The sequence below is a fragment of the Coregonus clupeaformis genome, chromosome 6, assembly GCF_020615455.1.
Source record: "Coregonus clupeaformis isolate EN_2021a chromosome 6, ASM2061545v1, whole genome shotgun sequence".
Taxonomy (NCBI): domain Eukaryota; kingdom Metazoa; phylum Chordata; class Actinopteri; order Salmoniformes; family Salmonidae; genus Coregonus; species Coregonus clupeaformis.
This window is the reverse complement of record NC_059197.1, coordinates 35,939,120-35,965,270: the sequence shown is the minus strand read 5'-3', so window position 1 is coordinate 35,965,270 and position 26,151 is coordinate 35,939,120. Positions and strand designations below refer to the sequence as shown.

At 44.2% G+C, this 26,151-nt stretch overlaps 1 protein-coding gene across 1 annotated transcript in view; it reads left to right on the top strand.

Moving 5' to 3' along the window:
* The first annotated feature begins 60 nt into the window (after nt 1-60).
* The window catches only part of LOC123489997 (muscleblind-like protein 1), a 92,735-nt gene continuing 66,644 nt past the window's right edge, over nt 61-26,151 (top strand). The window contains exon 1 of the mRNA XM_045220261.1: nt 61-978. Within this exon, the coding sequence (XP_045076196.1) occupies nt 805-978 (174 nt within the window). The 5' untranslated portion in view covers nt 61-804. The remainder of the gene's footprint in view (nt 979-26,151) is intronic.

Sequence of the window (26,151 nt, the reverse complement as noted above, 5' to 3'; positions counted from 1 at the left end):
TGTTTCTGTTTTGCTCTGTTAAATGCTGACTGCCTCTCCTCTTCATAGACAGAAGTGCCTGAAGCCTGTAGCTGTTTGGACCTGCTAAACCACACCAGGAGCCCAAGGACTGCCAACCCTGCCCTCTGAGCTTTCTGACCCCTGGTTGTGCCATAATCCCTTCATGACAAGTCTACCCCTCTCTGGAACTGTGTCTTATAACCTGACTGTGACAACACATAGGATTGTATTCCATCTGTGTGGGTGAGAGGGGACTGTCCACTCGCTGTCCCTCCACTCCCTCCCCTGCTCCCTGCTCCCTCCACACATCGTGGGCCAACCAGATCAATAACGTGTTTCACCATCTGTCTCACCTGACTGTTCAGCTGTGGAGAAAGAGAAAGAGAGAGAGAGAGAGACAGAGAGAGAGAGACACAGAGAGAGAGAGAGAGACAGAGAGACACAGAGAAAGAGAGACAGAGAGAGAGAGGTGGAGAAAGGAGCTCAGAAGTTGGTCCAGCCTGCACAAAGCAAGCCGTCAGTGCCACCATCCCATACCCTGGGTGACAGGCACTGCAGGAATCTCATCAGTCCCAGTAAAAGTCTCGTAGGATGGGCTATAGATCCTAGGAGACTCCCAGGCCAACCTCCACAAACAGGCCTCGGATAGAAAACACTTTAAGATTGGATAGTTTTATTTTTATTTCTCCTCTTCAGTTTGATTTCTCTCAGTGCCATCAGAAGCAAACCTTCTCACACACTCTGAGACCTCACTTTTGCCTTTATATCGGTTGCTCTTAATCGACTACTCCTGCCTGGTTCAAAATGGCGGTCAACGTGACTCCAATTCGGGACACAAAATGGCTGACCCTGGAGGTGTGTCGTGAGTTCCAGAGAGGGACGTGCTCTCGACCAGACAGCGAGTGTAAGTTTGCCCACCCTGCCAAGAGCTGCCAGGTGGAGAATGGACGAATCATCGCCTGCTTTGACTCCCTCAAGGTGAGTCCTCAGCTGATTAAGGTCATCTGAAGGTCATCTGGGTTTAGGGGGAACTCTCTCTGTGGTCATACATCACAGGAGGTTGATCAGGAGGATGGGCTCGTGGTAATGACTGGAGTGGAATAGGTGGAATGGTATCAAATACATCCATCACATGGTTTTCATGTATTTGATGCCATTCCATTCGCACCATTCCAGCCATTATTATGAGCCGTCCTCCCCTCAGCAGCCTCCACTGTTGTGCATTACTACCTAAATTATCAGCCAACCAGTTACCTTACAGTTTTTTCCAACTGCTTACACACGTTTTCAAAACTATGTCTCCTTTTTTCAAAACTCTACACACAATTCCCAAAACTGCACACACAAATGCAAAATGCCTCACATCTCCTTCAAAATGTAACACTGCATTCAAAATGCCGTAAACACATGTCAGAATGAAGCATTTGCATCAAATGGCAAACACTTCTTTCATAATAGTACATTTTGGATATACCATGTAAACACTGTTGTTCTAAATCTAAAGCTCTTTGGTCTTTCATAGGCTATATCTACATTTCAATACAATGTTCTACAGTGAAAGTAATCTGCTGAGAGGGGTAACAAGTACACTGTAAACACCAATGCAATGTAGAAACAGAAAATATTTATTAGGCCAACATTACTGTTGTATACAGTAGCACACAACGAAACCATAAACATATGTAAACCAAAAGTATATTCTTTAGAATACAGTAAAGAACACAATTGTGTGTGTGGGGTCCCGGGGGCAGTCCAGGAATTGGTAGGGGGGTGGGCAGTCACCAGTGCTAAGCTACGCTTCATCTCTTCTCCGGGCTGGGTCTGGCCACAATACTTTGTCCACATCACAAGATACGTTTTCTCTTGCCAAACATCGAGGGAAGTATCTCCTAGCATGGCGTATCCAACCTTGGACAGAGGCAACCTCTATGTCCCCACATGCGTCCTCCATTGCCTGGAGAAGCGGCATGCGGGCATAGGGTTGGCAATCATACACTTTCCAGCGCCAGGCTGAGAAGAATTCCTCTATGGGATTTAGAAAAGGTGAATATGAGGGTAGGTACAAAACTACAAATTGTGGATGGGTGGCAAACCAGTTTTGGACCAGAACAGCCCGGTGAAAACTAACATTGTCCCATATAACCACAAATCCAGCAGGCTCCTGATCTGGATCAGGAACAAGCATTGTGTAAATTGCATCCAGAAAAGTGAGCCTATGGCCGGTCTTGTACGGACCCAGTGTGGCATTGTGATGGAGGACCCCGTTTTGAGTGATGGCAGCACACATAGTTATATTACCCCCACGCTGTCCAGGGACATTGGTAATTGCCCTCTGTCCTTTTACATTTCTTCAGCGGCGCCTGGTTTTGGTGAGGTTGAAGCCAACCTCATCCACATAAATAAATCTCCTTCCTTCTCTTCTTTGCCCTCGTCCTCTTCTTCCTCTTCCTCTTCCTCTTCATTTTCCTCTTCCTCCTCCTCCTCCTCTTCCAACACTTCGTCTTTGAATTTGTCCTCGTTGTTGTCCCCTGCCTCTCCCTCCTACTCCTCTTGCTCTCTGTCCATTGTTGGCATCCATTGTTCAAAACAGGTAATCTGACCTTTGACCTATTTATAGGCCTATACTACAGTAAAGCAGTGATTGGTTAGTGATCAGTTAAGCAATTAGTGTTTTCACATGTGAAGAGTGTGTGTGTGACCTGGTGAATAAGTGTAGCATTTTGAATGGTTGTGTTTGGAAAAGGAAAGCAAGTCACTTCCTGTTAGATTTTTGTGTTTTAGGTAGAGAATTGTGTGTAGTGTTTTGAAAAAAGTGTTTTATGCAATTGACAACTGAGTCAAAGGCTGAGAAATAGCTTATGGTTTTGGAGATTTGGTGTGTAGTTTTGCACTTTGAGTGAGAGGTTTCAAAAATCGTGTGACATGAAAAGATTTTGTGTGTAAGCAGTCGGAAAAAACTGTAATGTTGTAATCACTGTCAGCTTCCTCTTGAGGACACAAGGAGGAAGAGGAAGGTGCATATGATGGGGAGAGTTCAGGATAAAGAAAAAATACTCATAGTGTTGTGTGTGTGTGTGTGTGTGTGTGTTAAGCCTTTGTGAGAGGGGAGGCTCTGATTGCATTTCCATCCCTGCGTCAGACTCAGAGTTTCCCTCATTGTGCCACAGTTACAGAGAAGAGCTACAGTTATGTGTGTGTGTGTGTGTGTGTGTGTGTGTGTGTGTGTGTGTGTGTGTGTGTGTGTACGCGCGCGAGTGTGTACGTGTGTGTGTGTGTGTGTGTGTGTGTGTGTGTCTGGGTCTGTGTCTGTGTCTGTGTGCTCCAACAGTATGAATGGGGGATATGTGCGGTGGTAAGGGGTAGGATACAATGTGTTATTGTGGGGTCACACGCTCATAGTGGGTAGTCCTCATTCAGCCCACAGGGCTCTCTGCAAATCACTGTCTGGTCTGGCAGATATACTGTACATACAAACACTCCCACAACAGAGAGATAGAAAGAAAGAGAGAGAGGGGCTAAACTCTGGTAACCAAACGCTAGGCATGCCCTGGAGCTGTTGTCAGAGGACAGACTAGGGTCCCCCAGCCACATCATAATTCACACGGGCACAAATGACCCGAGGGCCCAGCAGGAAATGGTGGCCACAGCACTCAAGAGTGTGATTGAAAAAGCTAAGTGGTAATCCCAACGAAAATACTTTCACCCTACCACCATACAGAGGGTGAATGCAAGCATTTTGCGAGACTGTACCTCAAAACCTAATGTCTACCTGGCCCACCACCCCACCCTGGATTTGTATAGCCTTTACGACCAGGTCCACCTCTACAAGGCAGCAGACCCAACTTTTGCCAGGACGCTGAAGGACGTCACCCTCAACCGCAGCCCCAGCACCTCACACAGGAGCAACAGAGCAACAGACACCTCGCCAAGACCCCCTGAAGGACCTGCACCGAGAGAACCCACGCCAAGAGGACCTACACCCAGACCACAGTATCACCAGCCACACCCCAACCAGCTAAGACCACCCCAAGCAAACCCTGGCCACACCATATTGCAGCTGTAATTCCCACGGGGGGCCAGTATGAAAAATATGCACTCACTAACTGTAAGTCGATCTGGATAAGAGCGTCTGCTACATGACTAAAATTTAAAAAATGTAAAATGTAATTGCTGCAAAAGGTGGCTCTACAAAGTATTGACTTTGGGGGGATAGTTATGCACGCTCAAGTTTTCTGTTTTTTTGTCTTATTTCTTGTTTGTTTCACAATAAAACATATTTTGCATCTTTAAAGTGCTAGGCATATTGTATAATACAACCCACCAAAAATCGATTTTAATTCCAGGTTGTAAGGCAACAAAATAGGAAAAATGCCAAAAGGGAAGAATACTTTTGCAAGGCATTCACCTGTTCTAAAAGGCCCCAGAGTCTGCAACACCACTAAGCAAGGGGCACCACCAAGCAAGCGGCACCATGAAGACCAAGGAGCTCTCCAAACAGGTCAGGGACAAAGTTGTGGAGAAGTAAAGATCAGGGTTGGGTTATAAAAAAATATCTGAAACTTTGAACATCCCACAGAGCACCATTAAATCCATTATTCAAAGATGGAAAGATAATGGCACCACAACAAACCTGCCAAGAGAGGGCTGCCCACCAAATCTCACAGACCAGGCAAGGAGGGCATTAATCAGAGAGGCAACAAAGAGACCAAAGATAACCCTGAAGGAGATGCAAAGCTCCACAGCGGAGATTGGAGTATCTGTCCATAGGACCACTTTAAGCCGTACACTCCACAGAGCTGGGCTTTACGGAAGAGTGTCCAGAAAAAAAGCCATTGCTTAAAGAAAAAAAAATCAAACACGTTTTGTGTTCGCCAAAAGGCATGTGGGAGACTCCCCAAACATATGGAAGAAGGTACTCTGGTCAGATGAGACTAAAATTGAGCTTTTTGGCCATCAAGGAAAATGCTGTGTCTGGCGCAAACCCAACACCTCTCATCACCCCGAGAACAGCATCCCCACAGTGAAGCATGGTGGTGGCAGCATCATGCTATGGGGATGTTTTTCATCAGCAGTGACTGGGAAACAGGTCAGAATTGAAGGAATGATGAATGGCACTAAATACAGGGAAATTCTTGAGGGAACCTTGTTTCAGTCTTCCAGAGATTTGAGACTGGGACAGAGGTTCACCTTCCAGGAGGACAATGACCGTAAGCGTACTGCTAAAGCAACACTTGAGTGGTTTAAGCATTTAAATGTTTTGGAATGGCCTAGTCAAAGCCCAGACCTCAATCCAATTGAGAATCTGTGGTATGACTTAAAGATTGCTGTACACCAGCGGAACCCATCCAACTTAAAGGAGCTGGAGCAGTTTAGCCTTGAAGAACGGGCAAAAATCCCAGTGGCTAGATGTGCCAAGCTTATAGAGACATACCCCAAGAGACTTGCTGCTGTAATTGCTGCTAAAGGTGACTTTAGTTATGCACGCTCAAGTTTTCAGTTTTTTTTTGTCTTATTTCTTCTTTCTTTCACAATAAAACAGATTTAGCATTTTTAAAGTGGTAGGCATGTTGTGTAAATCAAATGATACAAATCCCCCAAAAATCCATTTTAATTCCAGGTTGTAAGGCAGCAAAATAGGAAAAATGCCAAGGGGGGTGAATACTTTCGCAAGCCACTGTACACATATAGCTCATGTCTTGGCAGTAGTACTGTAGACTACTTTATCACTGACCTCAACCCAGAGTCTCTTAGAGCGTTCACAGTCAGACCACTGACAACCCTATCAGATCACAGCTGAATCACACTCTACTTGAACAGAGCAATGCTCAATCATGAGGCATCAAAGCCAAAGGAACTGAATAATATTAAGAAAAGCTAAAGATGGATGCAAAGTAGTGTAGAAAACTACCAAAGATTATTCCCTGGACAAAATGTTTCACTGTAATAGTGAAGGTGTTAAATTGGCAGTAGAAAACCTAAACAGTATAATTGACCTCAGCTTCCCTATCAAATCTAATAATTACAAGCAGACAACGTAGAAAATTAACAACAATTACAAATGGTTTAATGAAGAATGCAAAAACCTAAGAAAGAAATTGAGAAACCTATCCAACCAAAAACATAGAGACCCAGAAAACCTGAGCCTATGCCTTCACTATGATGAATCACTAAAACAGAAATACACTATGGAACAAGAAGGAACAGCATGTCAGAAATCAGCTCAATGTACTTGAAGAATCCATATAATCTAACCACTTCTGGGAAAATTGGAATACTCTAAACAAACAACAACACAAAGAGTTATCTATCCAAATCGGAGATGTATGGATAAACAACTTCTCCAATCTTTTTGGCCCTATAACAAAGAACAAACAGCAAAATCATATACATGATCAAATACAAATCTTAGAATCAACTATTAAAGAATACCAGAACCCACTGGATTCTCCAATTACATTGAAAGAACTACAGGTCAAAATACAAACCCTCCTACCCAAAAAGGCCTGTGTGGTTGATGGTATCCTAAATTAAATGATAAAATATACAGACCACAAATTCCAATTGACTGTACTTAAACTCTTTAACTTCACCCTCAGCTCTGGCATATTCCCCAATATTTGGAACCAAGGACTGATCACCCCAATCCACAAAAGTGGAGACAAATTTGACCATAATAACTACATTTTACATTTCAGTCCTTTAGCAGACACTCTTATACAGAGCGACTTACAGTTAGTGAATGCATAAATTATTTTTTTATTTTTCATACTGGCCCCCCGTGGGAATCGAACCCACAACCCTGGCGTTGCAAACGCCATGCTCTACCAACTGAGCTACATCCCTGCCGGCCATTCCCTCCCCTACCCTGGACGACACTGTGCCAATTGTGCGCCGCCCCATGGGTCTCCCGGTCGCGGCCGGCTACGACAGAGCCTGGATTCGAACCAGGATCTAGTGGCACAGTTAGCACTGTAATGCAGTGGGATATGCGTCAACAGCAACCTTGGGAAAATCCTCTGCATTATCATTAACAGCAGACTCTTACATTTCCTCAGCGAAAACAATGTACTGAGCAAATGTCAAATTGGCTTTTTACCAAATTACCGTACGACAGACCACATATTCACCCTGCACAACCTAATTGACAAATAAACAAACCAAAACAAAGTCAAAGTCTTCTCATGCTTTGTTGATTTCAAAAAAGCTTTTGACTCAATTTGGCATGAGGGTCTGCTATATAAATTGATGGAAAGTGATGTTGGGGGGAAAACATACAACATTATAATATCCATGTACACAAACAACAAGTGTGCCGTTAAAATTAGCAAGAAACACACACATGTCTTTCCACAGAGCCGGGGTGTGAGACAGGGATGCAGCTTAAGCCCCACCCTCTTCAACATATATATCAACGAATTGCCGAGGGCACTAGAACAGTCTGCAGCACCCGGCTTCACCCTACTAGAATCTGAAGTCAAATGTTTACTGTTTGCTGATGATCTAGTGCTTCTGTCCCCAACCAAGGAGGGCCTACAGCAGCACCTAGATCGTCTACACAAATTCTGTCAGACCTGGACCCTGACAGTAAATCTCAGTAAGACTAACATAATGGTGTTCCAAAAATGGTCCAGTTGCCAGGACCACACATTTTATTTTTATTTTTATTTCACCTTTTTTTAACCAGGTAAGCCAGTTGAGAAAAAGTTCAAATTTACAACTGCGACCTGGCCAAGATAAAGCAAAGCAGTGTGATAAAAACAACAACACAGAGTTACATACGGGGTAAAACAAAACATAAAGTCAAAAATACAACAGAAAAATTGAAAATATATATACTGTGTGTGCAAATGTAGTAAGTTATGGAGGTAAGGCAATAAATAGGCCATAGTGCAAAATAATGACAATTAGTATTAACACTGGAATGATAGAGATTATGTGCAAATAGAGATACTGGGGTGCAAATGAGCAAAATAAATAACAATATGGGGATGAGGTAGTTGGGTGGGCTAATTTCAGATGGGCTGTGTACAGGTGCAGTGATAGGTAAGGTGCTCTGACAACTGATCCTTAAAGTTAGTGAGGGAGATAAGAGTCTCCAGCTTCAGAGATTATTGCAGTTCGTTCCAGTCATTGGCAGCAGAGAACTGGAAGGAATGGCGGCCAAAGGAGGTGTTGGCTTTGGGGATGACCAGTGAGATATACCTGCTGGAGCGCATACTACGGGTGGGTGTTGCTATGGTGACCAATGAGCTAAGATAAGGTGGGGATTTGCCTAGCAGTGATTTATAGATGGCCTGGAGCCAGTGGGTTTGGCGACGAATATGTAGTGAGGACCAGCCAACAAGAGCCTACAGGTCACAGTGGTGGGTAGTATATGGGGCTTTGGTGACAAAACGGATGGCACTGTGATAGACTACATCCAATTTGCTGAGTAGAGTGTTGGAGGCTATTTTGTAAATGACATCGCCGAAGTCAAGGATCGGTAGGATAGTCAGTTTTACGAGGGCATGTTTGGCAGCATGAGTGAAGGAGGCTTTGTTGCGAAATAGGAAGCAGATTCTGGATTTAACTTTGGATTGGAGATGCTTAATGTGAGTCTGGAAGGAGAGTTTACAGTCTAACCAGACACCTAGGTATGTGTAGTTGTCCACATACTCTAGGTCAGACCTGTCGAGAGTAGTGATTCTAGTCGGGTGGGCGGGTGCCAGCAGCGTTCGATTGAAGAGCATGCATTTAGTTTTACTTGTGTTTAAGAGCAGTTGGAGGCTACGGAAGGAGTGTTGTATGGCATTGAAGCTCGTTTGGAGGTTTGTTAACACAGTGTCCAATGAAGGGCCAGATGTACAGTGGGTAGAACAAGTATTTGATACACTACCGATTTTGCAGGTTTTCCTACTTACAAAGCATGTAGAGGTCTGTAATTTTTTTAAATCATAGGTACACTTCAACTGTGAGAGACGGAATCTAAAACAAAAATCCAGAAAATCACATTGTACGATTTTTAAGTAATTAATTTGCATTTTATTGCATGACATATGTATTTGATACATCAGTAAAGCAGAACTTAATATTTGGTAAGTAAACCTTTGTTTGCAATTACAGAGATCATATGTTTCCTGTAGGTCTTGACCAGGTGTGCACACACTGCAGCAGGGATTTTGGCCCACTCCTCCATACAGACCTTCTCCAGATCTTTCAGGTTTCGGGGCTGTCACTGGGCAATACGGACTTTCAGCTCCCTCCAAAGATGTTCTATTGGGTTCAGGTCTGGAGACTGGCTAGGCCACTCCAGGACCTTGAGATGCTTCTTACGGAGCCACTCCTTAGTTGCCCTGGCTGTGTGTTTTGGGTCGTTGTCATGCTGGAAGACCCAGCCACGACCCATCTTCAACGCTCTTACTGAGGGAAGGAGGTTGTTGGCCAAGATCTCGCAATACATGGCCCCATCCATCCTCCCCTCAATACGGTGCAGTCGTCCTGTCCCCTTTGTAGAAAAGCATCCCCAAAGAATGATGTTTCCACCTCCATGCTTCACGGTTGGGATGGTGTTCTTGGGGTTGTACTCATCCTTCTTCTTCCTCCAAACACGGCAAGTGAAGTTTAGACCAAAAAGCTCTATTTTTGTCTCATCAGACCACATGACCTTCTCCCATTCCTCCTCTGGATCATCCAGATGGTCATTGGCAAACTTCAGATGGGCCTGGACATGCGCTGGCTTGAGCAGGGGGACCTTGCGTGCGCTGCAGGATTTTAATCCATGACGGCTTAGTGTGTTACTAATGGTTTTCTTTGAGACTGTGGTCCCAGCTCTCTTAAGGTCATTGACCAGGTCCTGCCGTGTAGTTCTGAGCTGATACCTTACCTTCCTCATGATCATTGATGCCCCACGAGGTGAGATCTTGCATGGAGCCCCAGACCGAGGGTGATTGACAGTCATCTTGAACTTCTTCAATTTTCTAATAATTGCACCAACAGTTGTTGCCTTCTCACCAAGCTGCTTGCCTATTGTCCTGTAGCCCATCCCAATAAAATGCAAATTAATTACTTAAAAATCATACAATGTGATTTTCTGGAAGTGTACCTATGATAAAAATTACAGACCTCTACATGCTTTGTAAGTAGGAAAACCTGCAAAATCGGCAGTGTATTAAATGGTGTGGTCCTCTGTAGCTCAGCTGGTAGAGCACGGCGCTTGTAACGCCAAGGTAGTGGGTTCGATCCCCGGGACCACCCATACACAAAAAATTTATGCACGCATGACTGTAAGTTGCTTTGGATAAAAGCGTCTGCTAAATGGTATATTATATTATTATTATAAATACTTGTTCTCCCCACTGTATACAAAATGGTGAGTCTGCGTAGAGGTGGATCTGAGAGTCACCAGCAGCAAGAGTGATATCGTTGATATACACAGAGAAAAGTGTCGGCCCAAGAACTTAACCCTGTGGCACCCCCATAGAGACAACAGGCAACAGGCCCTCCGATTTGACACATTGAACTCTATCTGAGAAGTTGTTGGTGAACCAGGCGAGGCAGTCATTTGAGAAACCAAGGCTATTTAGTCTGCCAACAAGAATGCGGTCATTGACAGAGTCGAAAGCCTTGGCCAGGTCGATGAAGACGGCTGCACAGTACTGTCTATTATCGATCGCATTTCTAATATCGTTTAGGACCTTGAGCGTGGCTGAAGTGCACCCATGACCAGCTCGGAAACCAGATTGCATAGCGGAGAAGGTACGGTGGGATTCGAAATGGTCGGTGATCTGTTTGTTAACTTGGCTTTCAAAAACTTTTGAAAGGCAGGGCAGGATGGACATAGGTATGTAACAGTTTGGATCTAGAGTGTCACCCCATTTGAAGAGGGGGATGACCGCAGCTTTCCAATCGCTGGGGATCTCAGACGTTACGAAAGAGAGGTTGAACAGGCTACTAATAGGGGTTGCGACAATATCGGCGGCAAATTTTAGAAAGAAAGGGTCCAGATTGTCTAGCCCAGATGATTTGTAGGGGTCCAGATTTTGCAGCTCTTTCAGAACATCAGCTGTCTGGAGAAGCGGGGGTCATGGACAAGTTGCAGCGGAGGGTGCAGAGCGGGTGACTGGGGTAGTGGTAGCCAGGTGGAAGGCATGGCCAGCCGTGGGAAAATGCTTGTTGAAATTCTCGATTATTGTAGATTTATCGGTGGTGATAGATTTTCCTAGCCTCAGTGCAGTGGGCAGCTGGGAGGAGGTGCTCTTATTCTCCATGTACTTTACAGTGTCCCAAAACTAGTTAGTGCTACAGGATGCAAATTTCTGTTTGAAAAAGCTACCCTTTGCTTTCCTAACTGCTTGTGTATATTGGTTCCTAACTTCCCTGAAAAGTTGCATATCGCGGGGGCTATTCGATGCTAATGCAGTACGCCATAGGATGTTTTTGTGCTGGTCAAGGGCAGTCAAGTCTGAGGAGAACCAGGGGCTATATCTGTTCTTAGTTCTGAAGTTTTTGAATGGGGCATGCTTATTTAAGATTGAGAGGAAAGCATTTTTAAAGAACAACCAGGCATCCTCTACTGACGGAATGAGATCGATATCCATCCAGGATACCTGAGCCAGGTCAATTAGGAAGGCCTGCTCGCTAAAGTGTTTTAGGTAGCGTTTGACAGTGATGAGGGGTGGTCGTTTGACCTTGGACCCGTTACGGACGCAGGCAATAAGGCAGTGATCACTGAGATCCTGGTTGAAGACAGCGGAGGTGTATTTAGAGGGTAAGTTAGTCAGGATGACATCTATAAGGGTGCCCATGTTTACGGATTTAGGGTTGTACCTGGTAGGTTCCTTGATAATTTGTGTGAGATTGAGGACATCTAGTTTGGATTGTAGGATGGCCGGGGTGTTAAGCATATCCCAGTTTAGGTCACCAAGCAGTACGAACTCTGAGGATAGATGGGGGGCAAGCAATTCTCATATGGTGTCCAGGGCACAGCTGGGGGCTGAGGGGGGTCTGTAGCAAGTGGCAACAGTGAGAGATTTATTTCTGGAAAGGTGGATTTTTAGAAGTAGGAGCTCAAACTGTTTGGGCACAGACCTGGATAGTATGATAGAGCTCTGCAGGCTATCTCTACAGTAGATTGCAACTCCACCCCCTTTGGCAGTTCTATCTAGACGGAAAATGTTGTAGTTGAGGATGGACATTTCTGATTTTTTGGTGGCCTTCCTAAGCCAGGATTCAGACACTGCTAGAACATCAGGGTTGGCGGAGTGTGCTAACGCAGTGAATAACTCAAACTTAGGGAGGAGGCTTCTGATGTTAACATGCAAAAAAACAAGGCTTTTACGGTTACAGAAGTCAACAAATGATAGCTCCTGGGGAGTAGGAGTGATACTGGGGACTGCAGGGCCTGGGTTAACCTCTACATCACCAGAGAAACAGAGGAGGACTATAATAAGGATACGGCTAAAGGCTTTAAGAACTGGTCTTTTAGTGCGTTGGGTACAGAGAGTAAAGGGGGCAGATTTCCGGGCGTTGTGGGCATTATGTACAGACAAGGATATGGAAGGATATGAGTACAGTGGAGGTAAACCTAAGCGTTGTGTAACAATGAAAGAGATAGCATCACTAGAGGCACCGATTGCCCTAGAGCACACAAAGAACTATACATACCTCGGCCTAAACATCAGCGCCACAGGTAACTTCCACAAAGCTGTGAACGATCTGAGAGACAAGGCAAGAAGGGCCTTCTATGCCATCAAAAGGAACATAAAATTCGACATACCAATTAGGATCTGGCTAAAAATACTTGAATCAGTTATAGAACCCATTGCCTTTCATGGTTGTGAGGTCTGGGGTCCAAGAATTCACAAAATGGGACGAACACCAAATTGAGGCTCTGCATGCAGAATTCTGCAAAAATATCCTCTGTGTACAATGTAAAACACCAAATAATGCATGCAGAGCAGAATTAGGACTATACCCGCTAGTTATCAAATTCCAGAAAAGAGCAATTCTACAACCACCTAAAAGGAAGCGATGACCACACATTGCACCACAAAACCCCCACCTACAGATAGATGAACCTGGAGAAGAGTCCCCTAAGCAAGCTGGTTCTGGAGCTCTGTTCACAAACACAAACAGACACCACAGAGACCCAGGACAGAAACACATTTAGACCCAACCAAATCATGAGAAAACAAAACAATTACTATTGCACACACTGGAAAGAATCAACCCAAAAAAAAAGCTAATTGGAATGCTATCTGTCCCTAAACAGAGAGTACACAGTGGCAGAATACCTGACCATTGAGACTGACTATTGAGAGGCCGCTGTAGGCAGACCTGGCTCTCAAGAGAAGACAGGCTATGTGCACACCGCCCACAAAATGAGGTGGATACTGAGCTGCACTTACTAACGTCCTGCCAAATGTATGACCACATTAGAGACACATATTCCCACAGATCACACAGACCCACCAAAAAATTGAAAACAAATCAAACATCGATAAACTCCCATATCTGTTCAGCAGAATACCACAATATTTAGTCACAGCAGCAAGATTTGTGGCCTGTTGCCATGAGAAAAGAGCAACCAGCACAAACAACATTATAAATACAACCTATATTTATCTGTTTATTTATTTTCCCTTTCATACTTTAATTATATGCACATTGTTACAACACTGTAAATAGACAATAATATAACATTTGAAATATTATTTTAAAACTATGGTGAGTGTAATGTTTACCAGTGTTTCCCTTGTTTATTTCCCTTTTGTTTATTGCCTATTCCATTTGCTTTGACAACATAAACATATGTTTCCCATGCCAATAAAGCCCTTTAAAAAGAATTGAATTGAGTGTGAGAGAGAGAGAGAGAGAGAGAGAGAGAGAGAGAGAGAGAGAGAGAGAGAGAGAGCAAGAGATAGACAGAGCGAGAGAGAGAGAGAGAGAGAGAGAGAGAGAGAGATGGGACAAACACCAAATTGAGACTGCATGCAGAATTCTGCAAAAACATCCTCCGTGTACAACGTAAAACACCAAATAATGCATGCAGAGCAGAATTAGGCCAATACCCGCTAATTATCAAAATCCAGAAAAGAGCCGTTAAATTCTATAACCACTTAAAAGGAAGCGATTCCCAAACCTTCCATAACAAAGCCATCACCTACAGAGAGATGAACTTGGAGAAGAGTCCCCTAAGTAAGCTTGTCCTGGGGCTCTGTTCACAAACATAAACAGACCCCACACAGCCCCAGGACATCAACAACAACAACACAACTAGACCCAACCAAATCATGAGAAAACAAAAAGAGAATGACTTGACACATTGGAAAGAACAAACAAAAAAACAGAGCAAACTAGAATGCTATTTGGCCCTAAACAGAGAGTACACAGTGGCAGAATACCTGACCACTGTGACTGACCCAAACTTAAGGAAAGCTTTGACTATGTACAGACTCAGTGAGCATAGCCTTGCTATTGAGAAAGGCCGCCGTAAGCAGACCTGGCTCTCAAGAGAAGACAGGCTTTGTGCACACTGCCCACAAAATGAGGTGGAAACTGAGCTGCACTTCCTAACCTCCTGCCAAATGTATGACCATATTAGATACACATATTTCCCTCAGATTACAGTGATCCACAAAGAATTCGAAAACAAACCCAATTTTGATAAACTCCCTTATCTACTGGGTGAAAAACCACAGTGTGCCATCACAGCTGCAAGATTTGTGACCTGTTGCCACAAGAAAAGGGCAACCAGTGAAGAACAAACACCATTGTAAATACAACCCATATTTATGTTTATTTATTTTCCCATTTGTACTTTAACTATTTGCACATTGTTACAACACTGTATATATACATAATATGACATTTGAAATGTCTTTATTCTTTTGAAACTTCTGAGTGTAATGTTTACTGTTAATATTTATTGTTTATTTCACTTTTGTTTACTATCTACTTCACTTGCTTTGGCAATGTTAACACACGTTTCCCATGCCAATAAAGCCCTTAAATTGAAATTGAAATTGAAATTGAAATTGAGAGAGAGAGAGAGAGAGAGAGAGAGAGAGAGAGAGAGAGAGAGAGAGAGAGAGAGAGAGAGAGAGAGAGAGAGAGAGAGAGAGAGAGAGAGAGAGAGAGAGAGAGAGAGAGAGAGAGAGAGAGAGAGAGAGAGAGAGAGAGAGAGAGAGAGAGAGAGAGAGAGAGAGAGAGAGAGAGAGAGAGAGAGAGAGAGAGAGAGAGAGAGAGAGAAAGTGGCGCAGTGGTCTAAGGCTCTGCATCGCAGTGCTAACTGTGCCACTAGAGATCCTGGTTCGAATCCAGGCTCTGTCGCAGCCGGCCGCGACCGGGAGACTCATGGGCGGCGCACAATTGGCCCAGGGTAGGGGAGGGAATGGCCGGCAGGGATGTAGCTCAGTTGATAGAGCATGGCGTTTGCAACGCCAGGGTTGTGGGTTTGATTCCCACGGGGGGCCAGTATAAAAAATATATATAAAAAAAATACGTATTCACTAACTGTAAGTCGCTCTGGATAAGAGCGTCTGCTAAATGACTTAAAATGTAAGAAATGTAAAGAGGGGGGGGGGAGGCAGCAGCATATATAAAGGGGTTCATTGGGTTGGGTTAGATTTCTTTCTGAATGGAACAGTGAGGGCAGAGAGAGAGTGATGGAAAGAGATAGATATAGGAGTTAGATGGTGAGGTGAGTCGGTTTACAGTTCTCCCAGTGGGGAATAGAACAGCTTCACCTCTGTTAAATCTGCCCCCACTCTTTACTCTAGAACCTTGCTCATTTCTCTTCCTCTCTACCTCCCCTCATCATCCTCCTCTCCTTCCTTGCACACAGACACGTTTATTTCCATTTCACAGTGACTTTTATGTCTCTTTTTATCTGTTGGGGGTTTGTATTTCTCTGTGAGGCACTGAGTGAGATGAGATCTCTGTGATCAACATGTCTCCCTCCATCCTTTCATGCTTGGTGTGAAACACATCAGTTAAACGAAGGGAAAGGCGATGAGAGATGTTTAATTGGAGTTTATACTAGCTTTATTCAACTGTTTGGTATTCAGACTACTTGAGTTGAAATCACAGTGTAACGGAGTCAGAAAGCAGGTGCAGAAGGTGAATTTAATAATGAGCGGTGGAGCGGGACTACATGACACTGTAAGTATGACCCAGCCCAAACCCCAGATGATTATGTGCTGTCCAGCCATATTAGATGGTGAACCTATGGCATGGTGTGGCATTTCATTTCCATGGCAATTTCCAACCGTCCACTAGGACTAGAAACTTGTTTTATAATTTATGTTGTTCTGTTTTAACCCAAAACCTTAAAGAGTCCTTAAATAAAGAGTCCTTAATTAAAGAGTCCTTAAATGAAAATTCCATCCCAAAATTATATTTTGGTATTTCTTTCATTATAATGGATCCCCATTAGCTGTTGCAAAAGCAGCAACGTTTCTTCCTGGGGTCCACACAAAATATGAAACATGACATTATACAGAGATTTAATAGACAACAGCTCAAGGACAGAACTACATACTTTTTGTAGTAACCAAAAAAGTGTTAAGCAAATCAAAATATATTTTATATTTGAGATTCTTCAAAGTATCCACCTTTTGCCTTGATGACAGCTTTGCACACTTGTGGCATTCTCTCAACCAGCTTCATAAGGTAGTCACCTGGAATGCATTTCAATTAAAAGGTGTGCCTTCTTAAAAGTTAATTTATGAAATTTGTTTCCTTCTTAATGCGTTTGAGCCAATCAATTGTGTTGTGACAAGGTAGGGGTGGTATACAGAAGATAGTCCTATTTGGTTAAAGACCAAGTCCATATTATGGCAAGAAAAGCTCAAATAAGAAAAGAGAAAGAACAGTCCATCATTACTTTAAGACATGAAGGTCAGTCAATCCAGAAGATTTGAAGAACTTTTAAAGTTTCTTCAAGTGCAGTCGCAAAAACCATCAAGCGCTATGATGAAACTGGCTCTCATGATGACCACCACAGGACTGGAAGACCAAGAGTTACCTGTGCTGCCAAAATAAATGCTTCATAGAGTTCAAGTAACAGACACATCTCAACATCAACTGTTCAGAGGAGACTGTATGAATCAGGCCTTCATGGTCGAATTGCTGCAAAGAAACCACTACTAAAGGACACCAATAAGAAAAAGAGACTTGCTTGGGCCAAGAAACACGAGCAATGGAGATTTTTGGCTCCAACCGCTGTGTCTTTGTGAGATGCGGAGTGGGTGAACGAATGATCTCCGCATGTGTATTTCCAACCGTAAAGCACGGAGGAGGAGGTGTTATGGTGTGGGGGTGCTTTGCTGGTGACACTGTCTGTTATTTATTTAGAATTCAAGGCACACTTAACCAGCATGGCTACCACAGCATTCTGCAGCGATATGCCATCCCATCTGGTTTGGGCTTAGTGGGACTATCATTTGTTTTTCAACAGGACAATGACCCAACACACATCCAGGCTGTGTAAGGGCTGTTTGACCAAGAAGGAGAGTGATGGAGTGCTGCATCAGATGACCTGACCTCCACAATCTCCCAACCTCAACCAAATTGAGATGGTTTGGGATGAGTCGGACCGCAGAGTGAAGGAAAAGCAGCCAACAAGTGCTCAGCATATGTGGGAACTCCTTCAAGACCATTGGAAAAGCATTCCAGGTGAAGATGGTTGAGAGAATGCCAAGAGTGTGCAAAGCTGTCATCAAGGCAAAGGGTGGCTATTTGAAGAATCTCAAATATAAAATATATTTTGATTTGTTTAACACTTTTTTGGTTACTTCATGATTCCCTATGTGTTATTTCATAGTTTTGATGTCTTCACTATTATTCTACAATGTAGAAAATAGTAAAAATAAAGACAAACGCTTGAATGAGTAGGTGTTCTAAAACCTTTGACCGGTAGTGTGTATATATATATATATACAGTTGAAGTTTACATACACCTTAGCCAAATACATTTAAACTCAGTTTTTCACAATTCCTCACATTTAATCCTAGTAAAAACTCCCTGTCTTAGGTCAGTTAGGATCACCACTTTATTTTAAGAATGTGAAATAGTCAGAATAATAGTAGAGAGAATGATTTATTTCAGCTATTATTTATTTCATCACATTCCCAGTGGGTCAGAAGTTTACATACACTCAATTAGTATTTGGTAGCATTGTCTTTAAAATGTTTATCTTGGGTCAAACGTTTCGGGTAGCCTTCCACAATTAGTTGGGTGAATTTTGGCCCATTCCTCCTGACAGAGCTGGTGTAACTGAGTCAGGTTTGTAGGCCTCCTTGCTCGCACACGCTTTTTCAGTTCTGCCCACAAATGTTCTATAGGATTGAGGTCAGGGCTTTGTGATGGCCACTTCAATACTTTGACTTTGTTGTCCTTAAGCCATTTTGCCACAACTTTGGAAGTATGCTTGGGGTCATTGTCCATTTGGAAGACCCATTTGCGACCAAGCTTTAACTTCCTGACTGATGTTTTGAGATGTTGCTTCAATATATCCACATAATCTTCCTTCCTCATGATGCCATCTATTTTATGAAGTGTACCAGTCCCTCCTGCAGCAAAGCACCCCCACAGCATGATGCTGCCACCCCCGTGCTTCACGGTTGGGAAGGTGTTCTTCGGCTTGCATGTGTTCCCCTTTTTCCTCCAAACATACCGATGGTCATTATGGCCAAACAGTTCTATTTTTGTTCCATCAGACCAGAGGACATTTCTCCAAAAGGTACGATCTTTGTCCCCATGTGCAGTTGCAAACCGTAGTCTGGCTTTTTTATGGCGGTTTTGGAGCAGTGGCTTCTTCCTTGCTGAGCGGCCTTTCAGGTTATGTCAATATAGGACAACTTTTTACTGTGGATATAGATACTTTTGTACCTGTTTCTTCCAGCATCTTCACAAGGTCCTTTGCTGTTGTTCTGGGATTGATTTGCACTTTTTGCACCAAAGTACGTTCATCTCTAGGAGACAGAACGCGTCTCCTTCCTGAGCGGTACGACGGCTGCGTGGTCCCATGGTGTTTATACTTGCGTACTATTGTTTGTACAGATGAACGTGGTACCTTCAGGCGTTTGGAAATTGCTCCCAAGGATGACCCAGACCTGTGGAGGTCTAAAATTCTTTTTCTGAGGTCTTGGCTGATTTCTTTGGATTTTCCCATGATGTCAAGCAAAGAGGCACTGAGTTTGAAGGTAGGCCTTGAAATACATCCACAGGTACACCTCCAATTGACTAAAATGATGTCAATTAGCCTATCAGAAGCTTCTAAAGCCATGACATCATTTTCTGGAATTTTCCAAACTTAATGTACTCACTGGAATTGTGATACAGTGAATTATAAGTTAAATAATTTGTCTGTAAACAATTGTTGGAAAAATTACTTGTGTCATGCACAAAGTAGATGTCCTAACCGACTTGCCAAAACTATAGTTTGTTAACAAGAAATTTGTGGAGTGGTTGAAAAACTAGTTTTAATGACTCCAACCTAAGTGTATGTAAACATCCTACTTCAACTGTATCAATACATACACACAAACGATCTAGGTTTGTATGTATTGACATGATGCTGCGTTTTGCTAAATGCTTCATACAGGGTGAGCTCTGTGTATTACTGCCTTAGCATGGTGATGACACACACACACACACACACACAGACACACACACAGAAACACACACACAGAAACACACACACAGACACACACACTCTCTCTCTCGCACACAGACTTCCATCTTTATGTGCTTTCTGTCAGCATGGAGACGTGAAAAAACAACACCAATGCCAAAACAAACACAAGGGCATTCAGAAATGATCCACCTAGTGTCGACTGAGTGTGTCGACTGAGTGTGTAGACTGAGTGTTTTCTTTCTGGAGTAGGGTGTGTTGCGCTGTTCTGTTAGTAAACCACAGTAAGATGCCTGGGCAACTGCAGGGTAACACTCTTATTGAGCCTCATTCATTTAGATCAGGGCTGTCTAACTCATACCACGAAGGGCCGAGCGTCTGAGGGTTTTTGGATTTTCCCTTTCAGTTAAGACCTAGACAACCAGTGACCTTAATTCAACAATCAAGTACAAGGGAGGAGTGAAAACCCGCAGACACTCGGCACTACGTGGAATGAGTTTGATTTAGATTAATCACATCAGCGTGTGTGCAGTCGGATGTGAGGCTGCTGTTCTGAGGCACCCCCTCCAGACTCATACATTAGAGCATTCAGTGGTGTCAGCGGTTGATTTGAGAATAAAAGGATTTGTACCATTGAGGACCTAAGACGACGTACACTATGTCCTTGGTATTTATACTTATGAAAATGAAAAAAAATTGAACCCGTCGACTTCGCCAGGGGTGTGTAGAGGAAGGTGTGTTTGGGGAGGAGTGTATAGTAGACCTGAGAGGAGAGGAGAGGAGAGGAGAGGAGAGGAGAGGAGAGGAGAGGAGAGGAGAGGAGAGGAGAGGAGAGGAGAGGAGAGGGAGGAGGGGAGAGGGAGAGGAGAGGAGAGGAGAGGAGAGGAGGGGGGGGGAGAGGAGAGGAGAGGAGAGGGGAGAGAGGAGAGGGAGAGGAGAGGGGAGGGAGGAGAGGGAGGAGAGGAGAGGAGAGGGAGGAGAGGGGAGAGGAGAGGAGAGGAGAGGGAGAGGAGAGGAGAGGAGGGAGAGGAGAGGAGAGGAGAGGAGAGGAGAGGAGAGAGAGGAGAGGAGAGGAGAGGAGAGAGGAGAGGAGAGGAGAGGAGAGGAGAGGAGAGGAGAGGAGAGGAGAGGAGAGGAGAGGAGAGAAGCTGAAGGTAATATCTGCAACTCATTGTGCTGAGTCCTACTGTCTCATCGCTGCTGCAGGTGCTGTGAACAGAATAGATAATGAGTTATGGAGAGAATGTTTCCCCTGTTAACTTCTATTCCCCCTTCCCCCCAACCCGTCACATCCCACCTACTTCCTTCCTTCCATCCTACCATACTACTCCAAGTGAACCAATCCTCCCCTCTCCCCTCATCTCCAACTCTCCTCCTCTCCCCTTCTACTCCTCTCCTCCCCTCCTCCCCTCACCTCCTCCTCTAATCCCCTCCCCTCCTCCCCTCACCTCCTCCTCTCCTCCCCTCCTCCCCTCATCTCATTCTCTCCCCCCCTCATCTCCTCCTCTCCTCATCTCCTCCTCTCCTTCCCTCATCTCCTCCTCTCCTCCTCTGCTCCTCTAATGTTCTCTTCCCCTCCTCTCCTCCTCTCCGCTTCTACTCCTCTCCTCCTCTCCTCCTCAACCTCCTCATCCCACCATCTCAAGCTGATGCTCGGATTTTAGGCAGGCCATTTGTATGCCTTTGAAGCAATGCAGGACAACACACATTTAAATTAGAATGCAGACAAGTGAAGAATAGGGGGGAGGTAGACGGAGAGAGGAACATTTATTCTGTCTGGGACGGTGGGTCTGACAGCACTGCTGCTTTTCTATTCAGCCTCTCTCCTGCCCTCCCTCTCTCAGTCTTTCTTTCTCTCTCCATCCTCATCCCTCTCTCTCTCTCCACTCATCTCATCTCTCTCTCTCCACTCATCTCACCATCTCTCTCTCTCCACTCATCTCACCATCTCTCTCTCCACTCATCTCATCATCTCTCTCTCTCAACTCATCTCACCATCTGTCTCTCTCCACTCATCTCATCATCTCTCTCTCTCCAATCATCTCACCATCTGTCTTTTCTCCACTCATCTCATCATCTCTCTCTTTCCCACTCATCTCATCTCTCTCTCTCCACTCATCTCACCATCTCTCTCTCCACTCATCTCATCATCTCTCTCTCCACTCATCTCACCATCTCTCTCTCTCCACTCATCTCACCATCTCTCTCTCCACTCATCTCATCATCTCTCTCTCTCAACTCATCTCACCATCTGTCTCTCTCCACTCATCTCATCATCTCTCTCTCTCCACTCATCTCACCATCTGTCTTTTCTCCACTGATCTCATCATCTCTCTCTCTCCACTCATCTCATCTCTCTCTCTCCACTCATCTCATCATCTCTCTCTCTACTCATCTCATCATCTCTCTCTCATCTCATCTCATCATCTCTCTCTCCACTCATCTCACCACCTCTCTCGCCACTCATCTCATCACCTCTCTCTCCACTCATCTCATCATCTCTCTCCCTCCACTCATCTCACCATCTCTCTCTCTCCACTCATCTCACAATCTGTCTCTCTCCACTCATCTCATCATCACTCTCTCTCCACTCATCTCACTATCTCTCTCTCTCCACTCATCTCATCATCTCGCTCTCCACTCATCTCACCACCTATCTCTCCACTCATCTCATCATCTCTCTCTCTCCACTCATCTCACAATCTGTCTCTCTCCACTCATTTCATCATCTCTCTCTCTCCACTCATCTCACCATCTCTCTCTCTCCACTCATCTCACAATCTGTCTTTCTCCACTCATCTCATCATCTCTCTCTCTCCACTCATCTCATCATCTCTCTCTCTCCACTCATCTCACCATCTCTCTGTCCACTCATCTCACCATCTCTCTCTCCACTCATCTCATCATCTCTCTCTATTTCCACTCATCTCACAATCTGTCTCTCTCCATTAATCTCATCATCACTCTGTCTCCACTAATCTCATCATCTCTCTCTCCACTCATCTCACCATCTCTCTCTCTCCACTCACCTCACCATCTCTCTCCACTCATCTCACCCTCTCTCTCTCTCCACTCATCTCATCATCTCTCTCTATTTCCACTCATCTCACAATCTGTCTCTCTCCACTCATCTCATCATCTCTCTCTCCACTCATCTCACCATCTGTCTCTCTCCACCCATCTCACCATCTGTCTCTCTCCACTCATCTCATCATCTCTCTCTCTCCACTTATCTCACCATCTCTCTCTCTCTCATCTCATCATCTCTCTCTCCACTCATCTCACCATCTCTCTCTCCACTCATCTCACAATCTGTCTCTCTCCACTCATCTCATCATCTCTCTCTCCACTCATCTCATCATCTCTCTCTCCGTTCATCTCATCATCTCTCTCTCCACTCATCTCATCATCTCTCTCTCTCCGCTCATCACATCATCTCTCTCTCCACTCATCTCATCATCTCTCTCTCTCCGTTCTTCTCATCATCTCTCTCTCACTCATCTCATCATCTCTCTCTCTCCGCTCATCACATCATCTCTCTCTCCACTCATCTCATCATCTCTCTCTCCACTCATCTCATCATCTCTCTCTCTCTACTAATCTCATAATATCTCTCTCTCTCTCTCTCATCTCATCATCTCTCTCTCCGTTCATCTCATCATCTCTCTCTCCACTCATCTCATCATCTCTCTCTCTCTCTCTCCGTTCATCTCATCATCTCTCTCTCCGTTCATCTCATAATCTCTCTCTCTCCACTCATCTCATCATCTCTCTCTCCACTCTTCTCACCATCTCTCTCTCCACTTATCTATCCATCCTCTTGCTCCTCTCCTCTCCTCTAAGCTTATTTATTTATCTACCGATCCTCTCTCTCTGAGTGTTTTAATGAGAGTAAATGTAATAATCGCTCCAAGGTTAATCACTTAGTACAAACATTGAACCCCTTCATGAAACACACGTAAATTGCTACACACACACACACACACACACACACACACACACACACACACACACACACACACACACACACACACACACACACACACAAACACACACACCATGACCCCTGTCAGTAATTGTAGATTGACTCGCGGATCAGCAGGCCTTACTCTACCAGCTCTCACAGTCTCATGTCAGAATTAGACGTTCATCCATGTTTAAGGTTATGTTTAGGCATAAACTCTGAATTCTTAAGGTTAGGCATTAACTCTGAATGGTTAAGGTAAGGGTTATGGTTTGGGATAGGCTTTAAACAAAAATATCAATAACAAAAAACATTTAGCTGGATTTGAACTTGCAACCTTGAGAATCAGAGGCAGATGCTTACGCACATCACCATCCCAGTCCAGAGCACCCTGGCAAAACCAGAACCTACTTGAAGGTAATAGTGTTCACTGTTGCCCCAGTGGCCGGTGTCCACGTAATCTCCCGAAGTCCTCAGACATGGATGGACGTCGAATACTGACTTTTATCACAGGTGACCTGGCTGGCATTACTCCCTGAGGGCCATCGAAGCATTATGGGACATTGAGTATTCTGCTCAGGTAGGAGTATTCTGATTCGTCTGTGTTTGCTGCTTTTGTAATCCTATCCCAGTCTGCACCAGACTGACCGTAAGGTGAGGGGAGTGAACGCAAGGTAAAATGAGACAGGGGGGAGGAGGGAGAGGGGACAGAGACATTTATCAACCCTATAAAAAGAGCTAAGAAGAGCTAAGAAGACATCTCTGTCCTTCTCGCTCCCTCTCTCTCTCTCTCTGTCTCTGAATAAGAGAGGCCAATAATGTGGGAAGAGGGCGACAGAGGGAGATCGTTAGAGAAGTTGTAATTAACAGAAAACACGCTGTTTAGTAGCACTTTGTCTTCATGCAATATTGATCCTCCATGACCGTTGTGGTAAACATGTTTTACTGCCTGTGTGTGTGTGTGTGTGTGTGTGTGTGAGAGTGCTTGCGTGCATGCGTGCATATACGTGCTTGTGCGTGTTTGTCTCACACAACAAGAAGATTTAAAGCATGAGAGGTTCTCTCAGAATAAACAGAAGTAGATCAACCAGAGATTGTCTAATACGCCATTTACCATCACAAACTGACCATTTGATACACAATTCACCATCACACACTGACCCTTTGATAAGCCAGGGACCATCACACACTGACCCTTTGATAAACCAGGGACCATCACACACTGACCCTTTGATAAACCAGGGACCATCACACACTGACCCTTTGATAAACCAGGGACCATCACACACTGACCCTTTGATACGCCAGTCACCATCACACACTGACCTTTTGATAAGCAAGGGACCGTCACACACTGACCTTTTGATAAGCAAGGGACCGTCACACACTGACCCTTTGATAAGCAAGGGACCGTCACACACTGACCCTTTGATACGCCAGTCACCCTCACACACTGCTTCCCCGTCTGAACTCCCAGGCAAATCACAGGCCCTGTTTCAATACCTTTAAAATGCATCCTTCCTTCCTCTTTTCCTTGAGGTTATCACTGATCTGTAAGTAAGTGGAAAACATGGTTTCCAGCCCATTGCTCTCACTAATCTTACTGTGCCAGACCAGTGATTTCCTCAAGGTAAGATGAAGGAAGTGTACATTTTCAAGGTATTCGAACAGAGCCTCAATGTTCGTTCTATATCTACAATTATTGCATCCCTTGAACAAGATTAGCTAAAAAGACTGCATAAAATAAACAGTAAAGCTACTGAGCTATACTATATGCAATACTATACTAATTCAATTGTTCAGAGGAAAATATTTTGTTTAAAGACCCAGTGCAGTCAAAACGTGATTTTCCTGTGTTTTATATATATTTCCACAACATGAGTTTTGAATAATACTGTGAAATTGTGAAAATTATGATAAGGCCCTTTTTAGTGTAAGAGCTGTTTGAAAAGACCGCCTGAAATGTTCAGCCTGTTTTGGTGGGAAATAGTTTTGGCCTGTCTGGTGACATCACCAGGCAGTAAATTAGTTACTAGACAAATACGAAAGAGTTCCAAACCTCTCTGCCAATAACAGCTAGTTTTCAGTTTTCCCCTCCCCACTCAGACCACTCCCAGACATTCCTAGCAAAATTATTGCTTGAGAAATAGCTCTTTGCTAAGAAGCTACCTTTATTTATTTTTGACCATTTTAACTGAAAACAATCACAGTAAGGTACTTAAATGTTACGCAGAAATGATTTGATTTTGAGATAAAAACGGCTGCATTGGATCTTACAAGTGATTAATAAAAATCTCTAACAGATAGGGGTCAAAATGATTGGATCCCCTGTTTTCAACACTCCAGCACCCTCCCCTGTTTTCAACACTCCAGCACCCTCCCCTGTTTTCAACACTCCAGCACCCTCCCCTGTTTTCAATAGTCCAGCACCCTCCCCTGTTTTCAACACTCCAGCACCCTCCCCTGTTTTCAATTCTCCAGCACCCTCCCCCTGTTTTCAATAGTCCAGCACCCTCCCCTGTTTCCAATACTACAGCACCCTCCCCTGTTTTCAAGACTCCAGCACGCTCC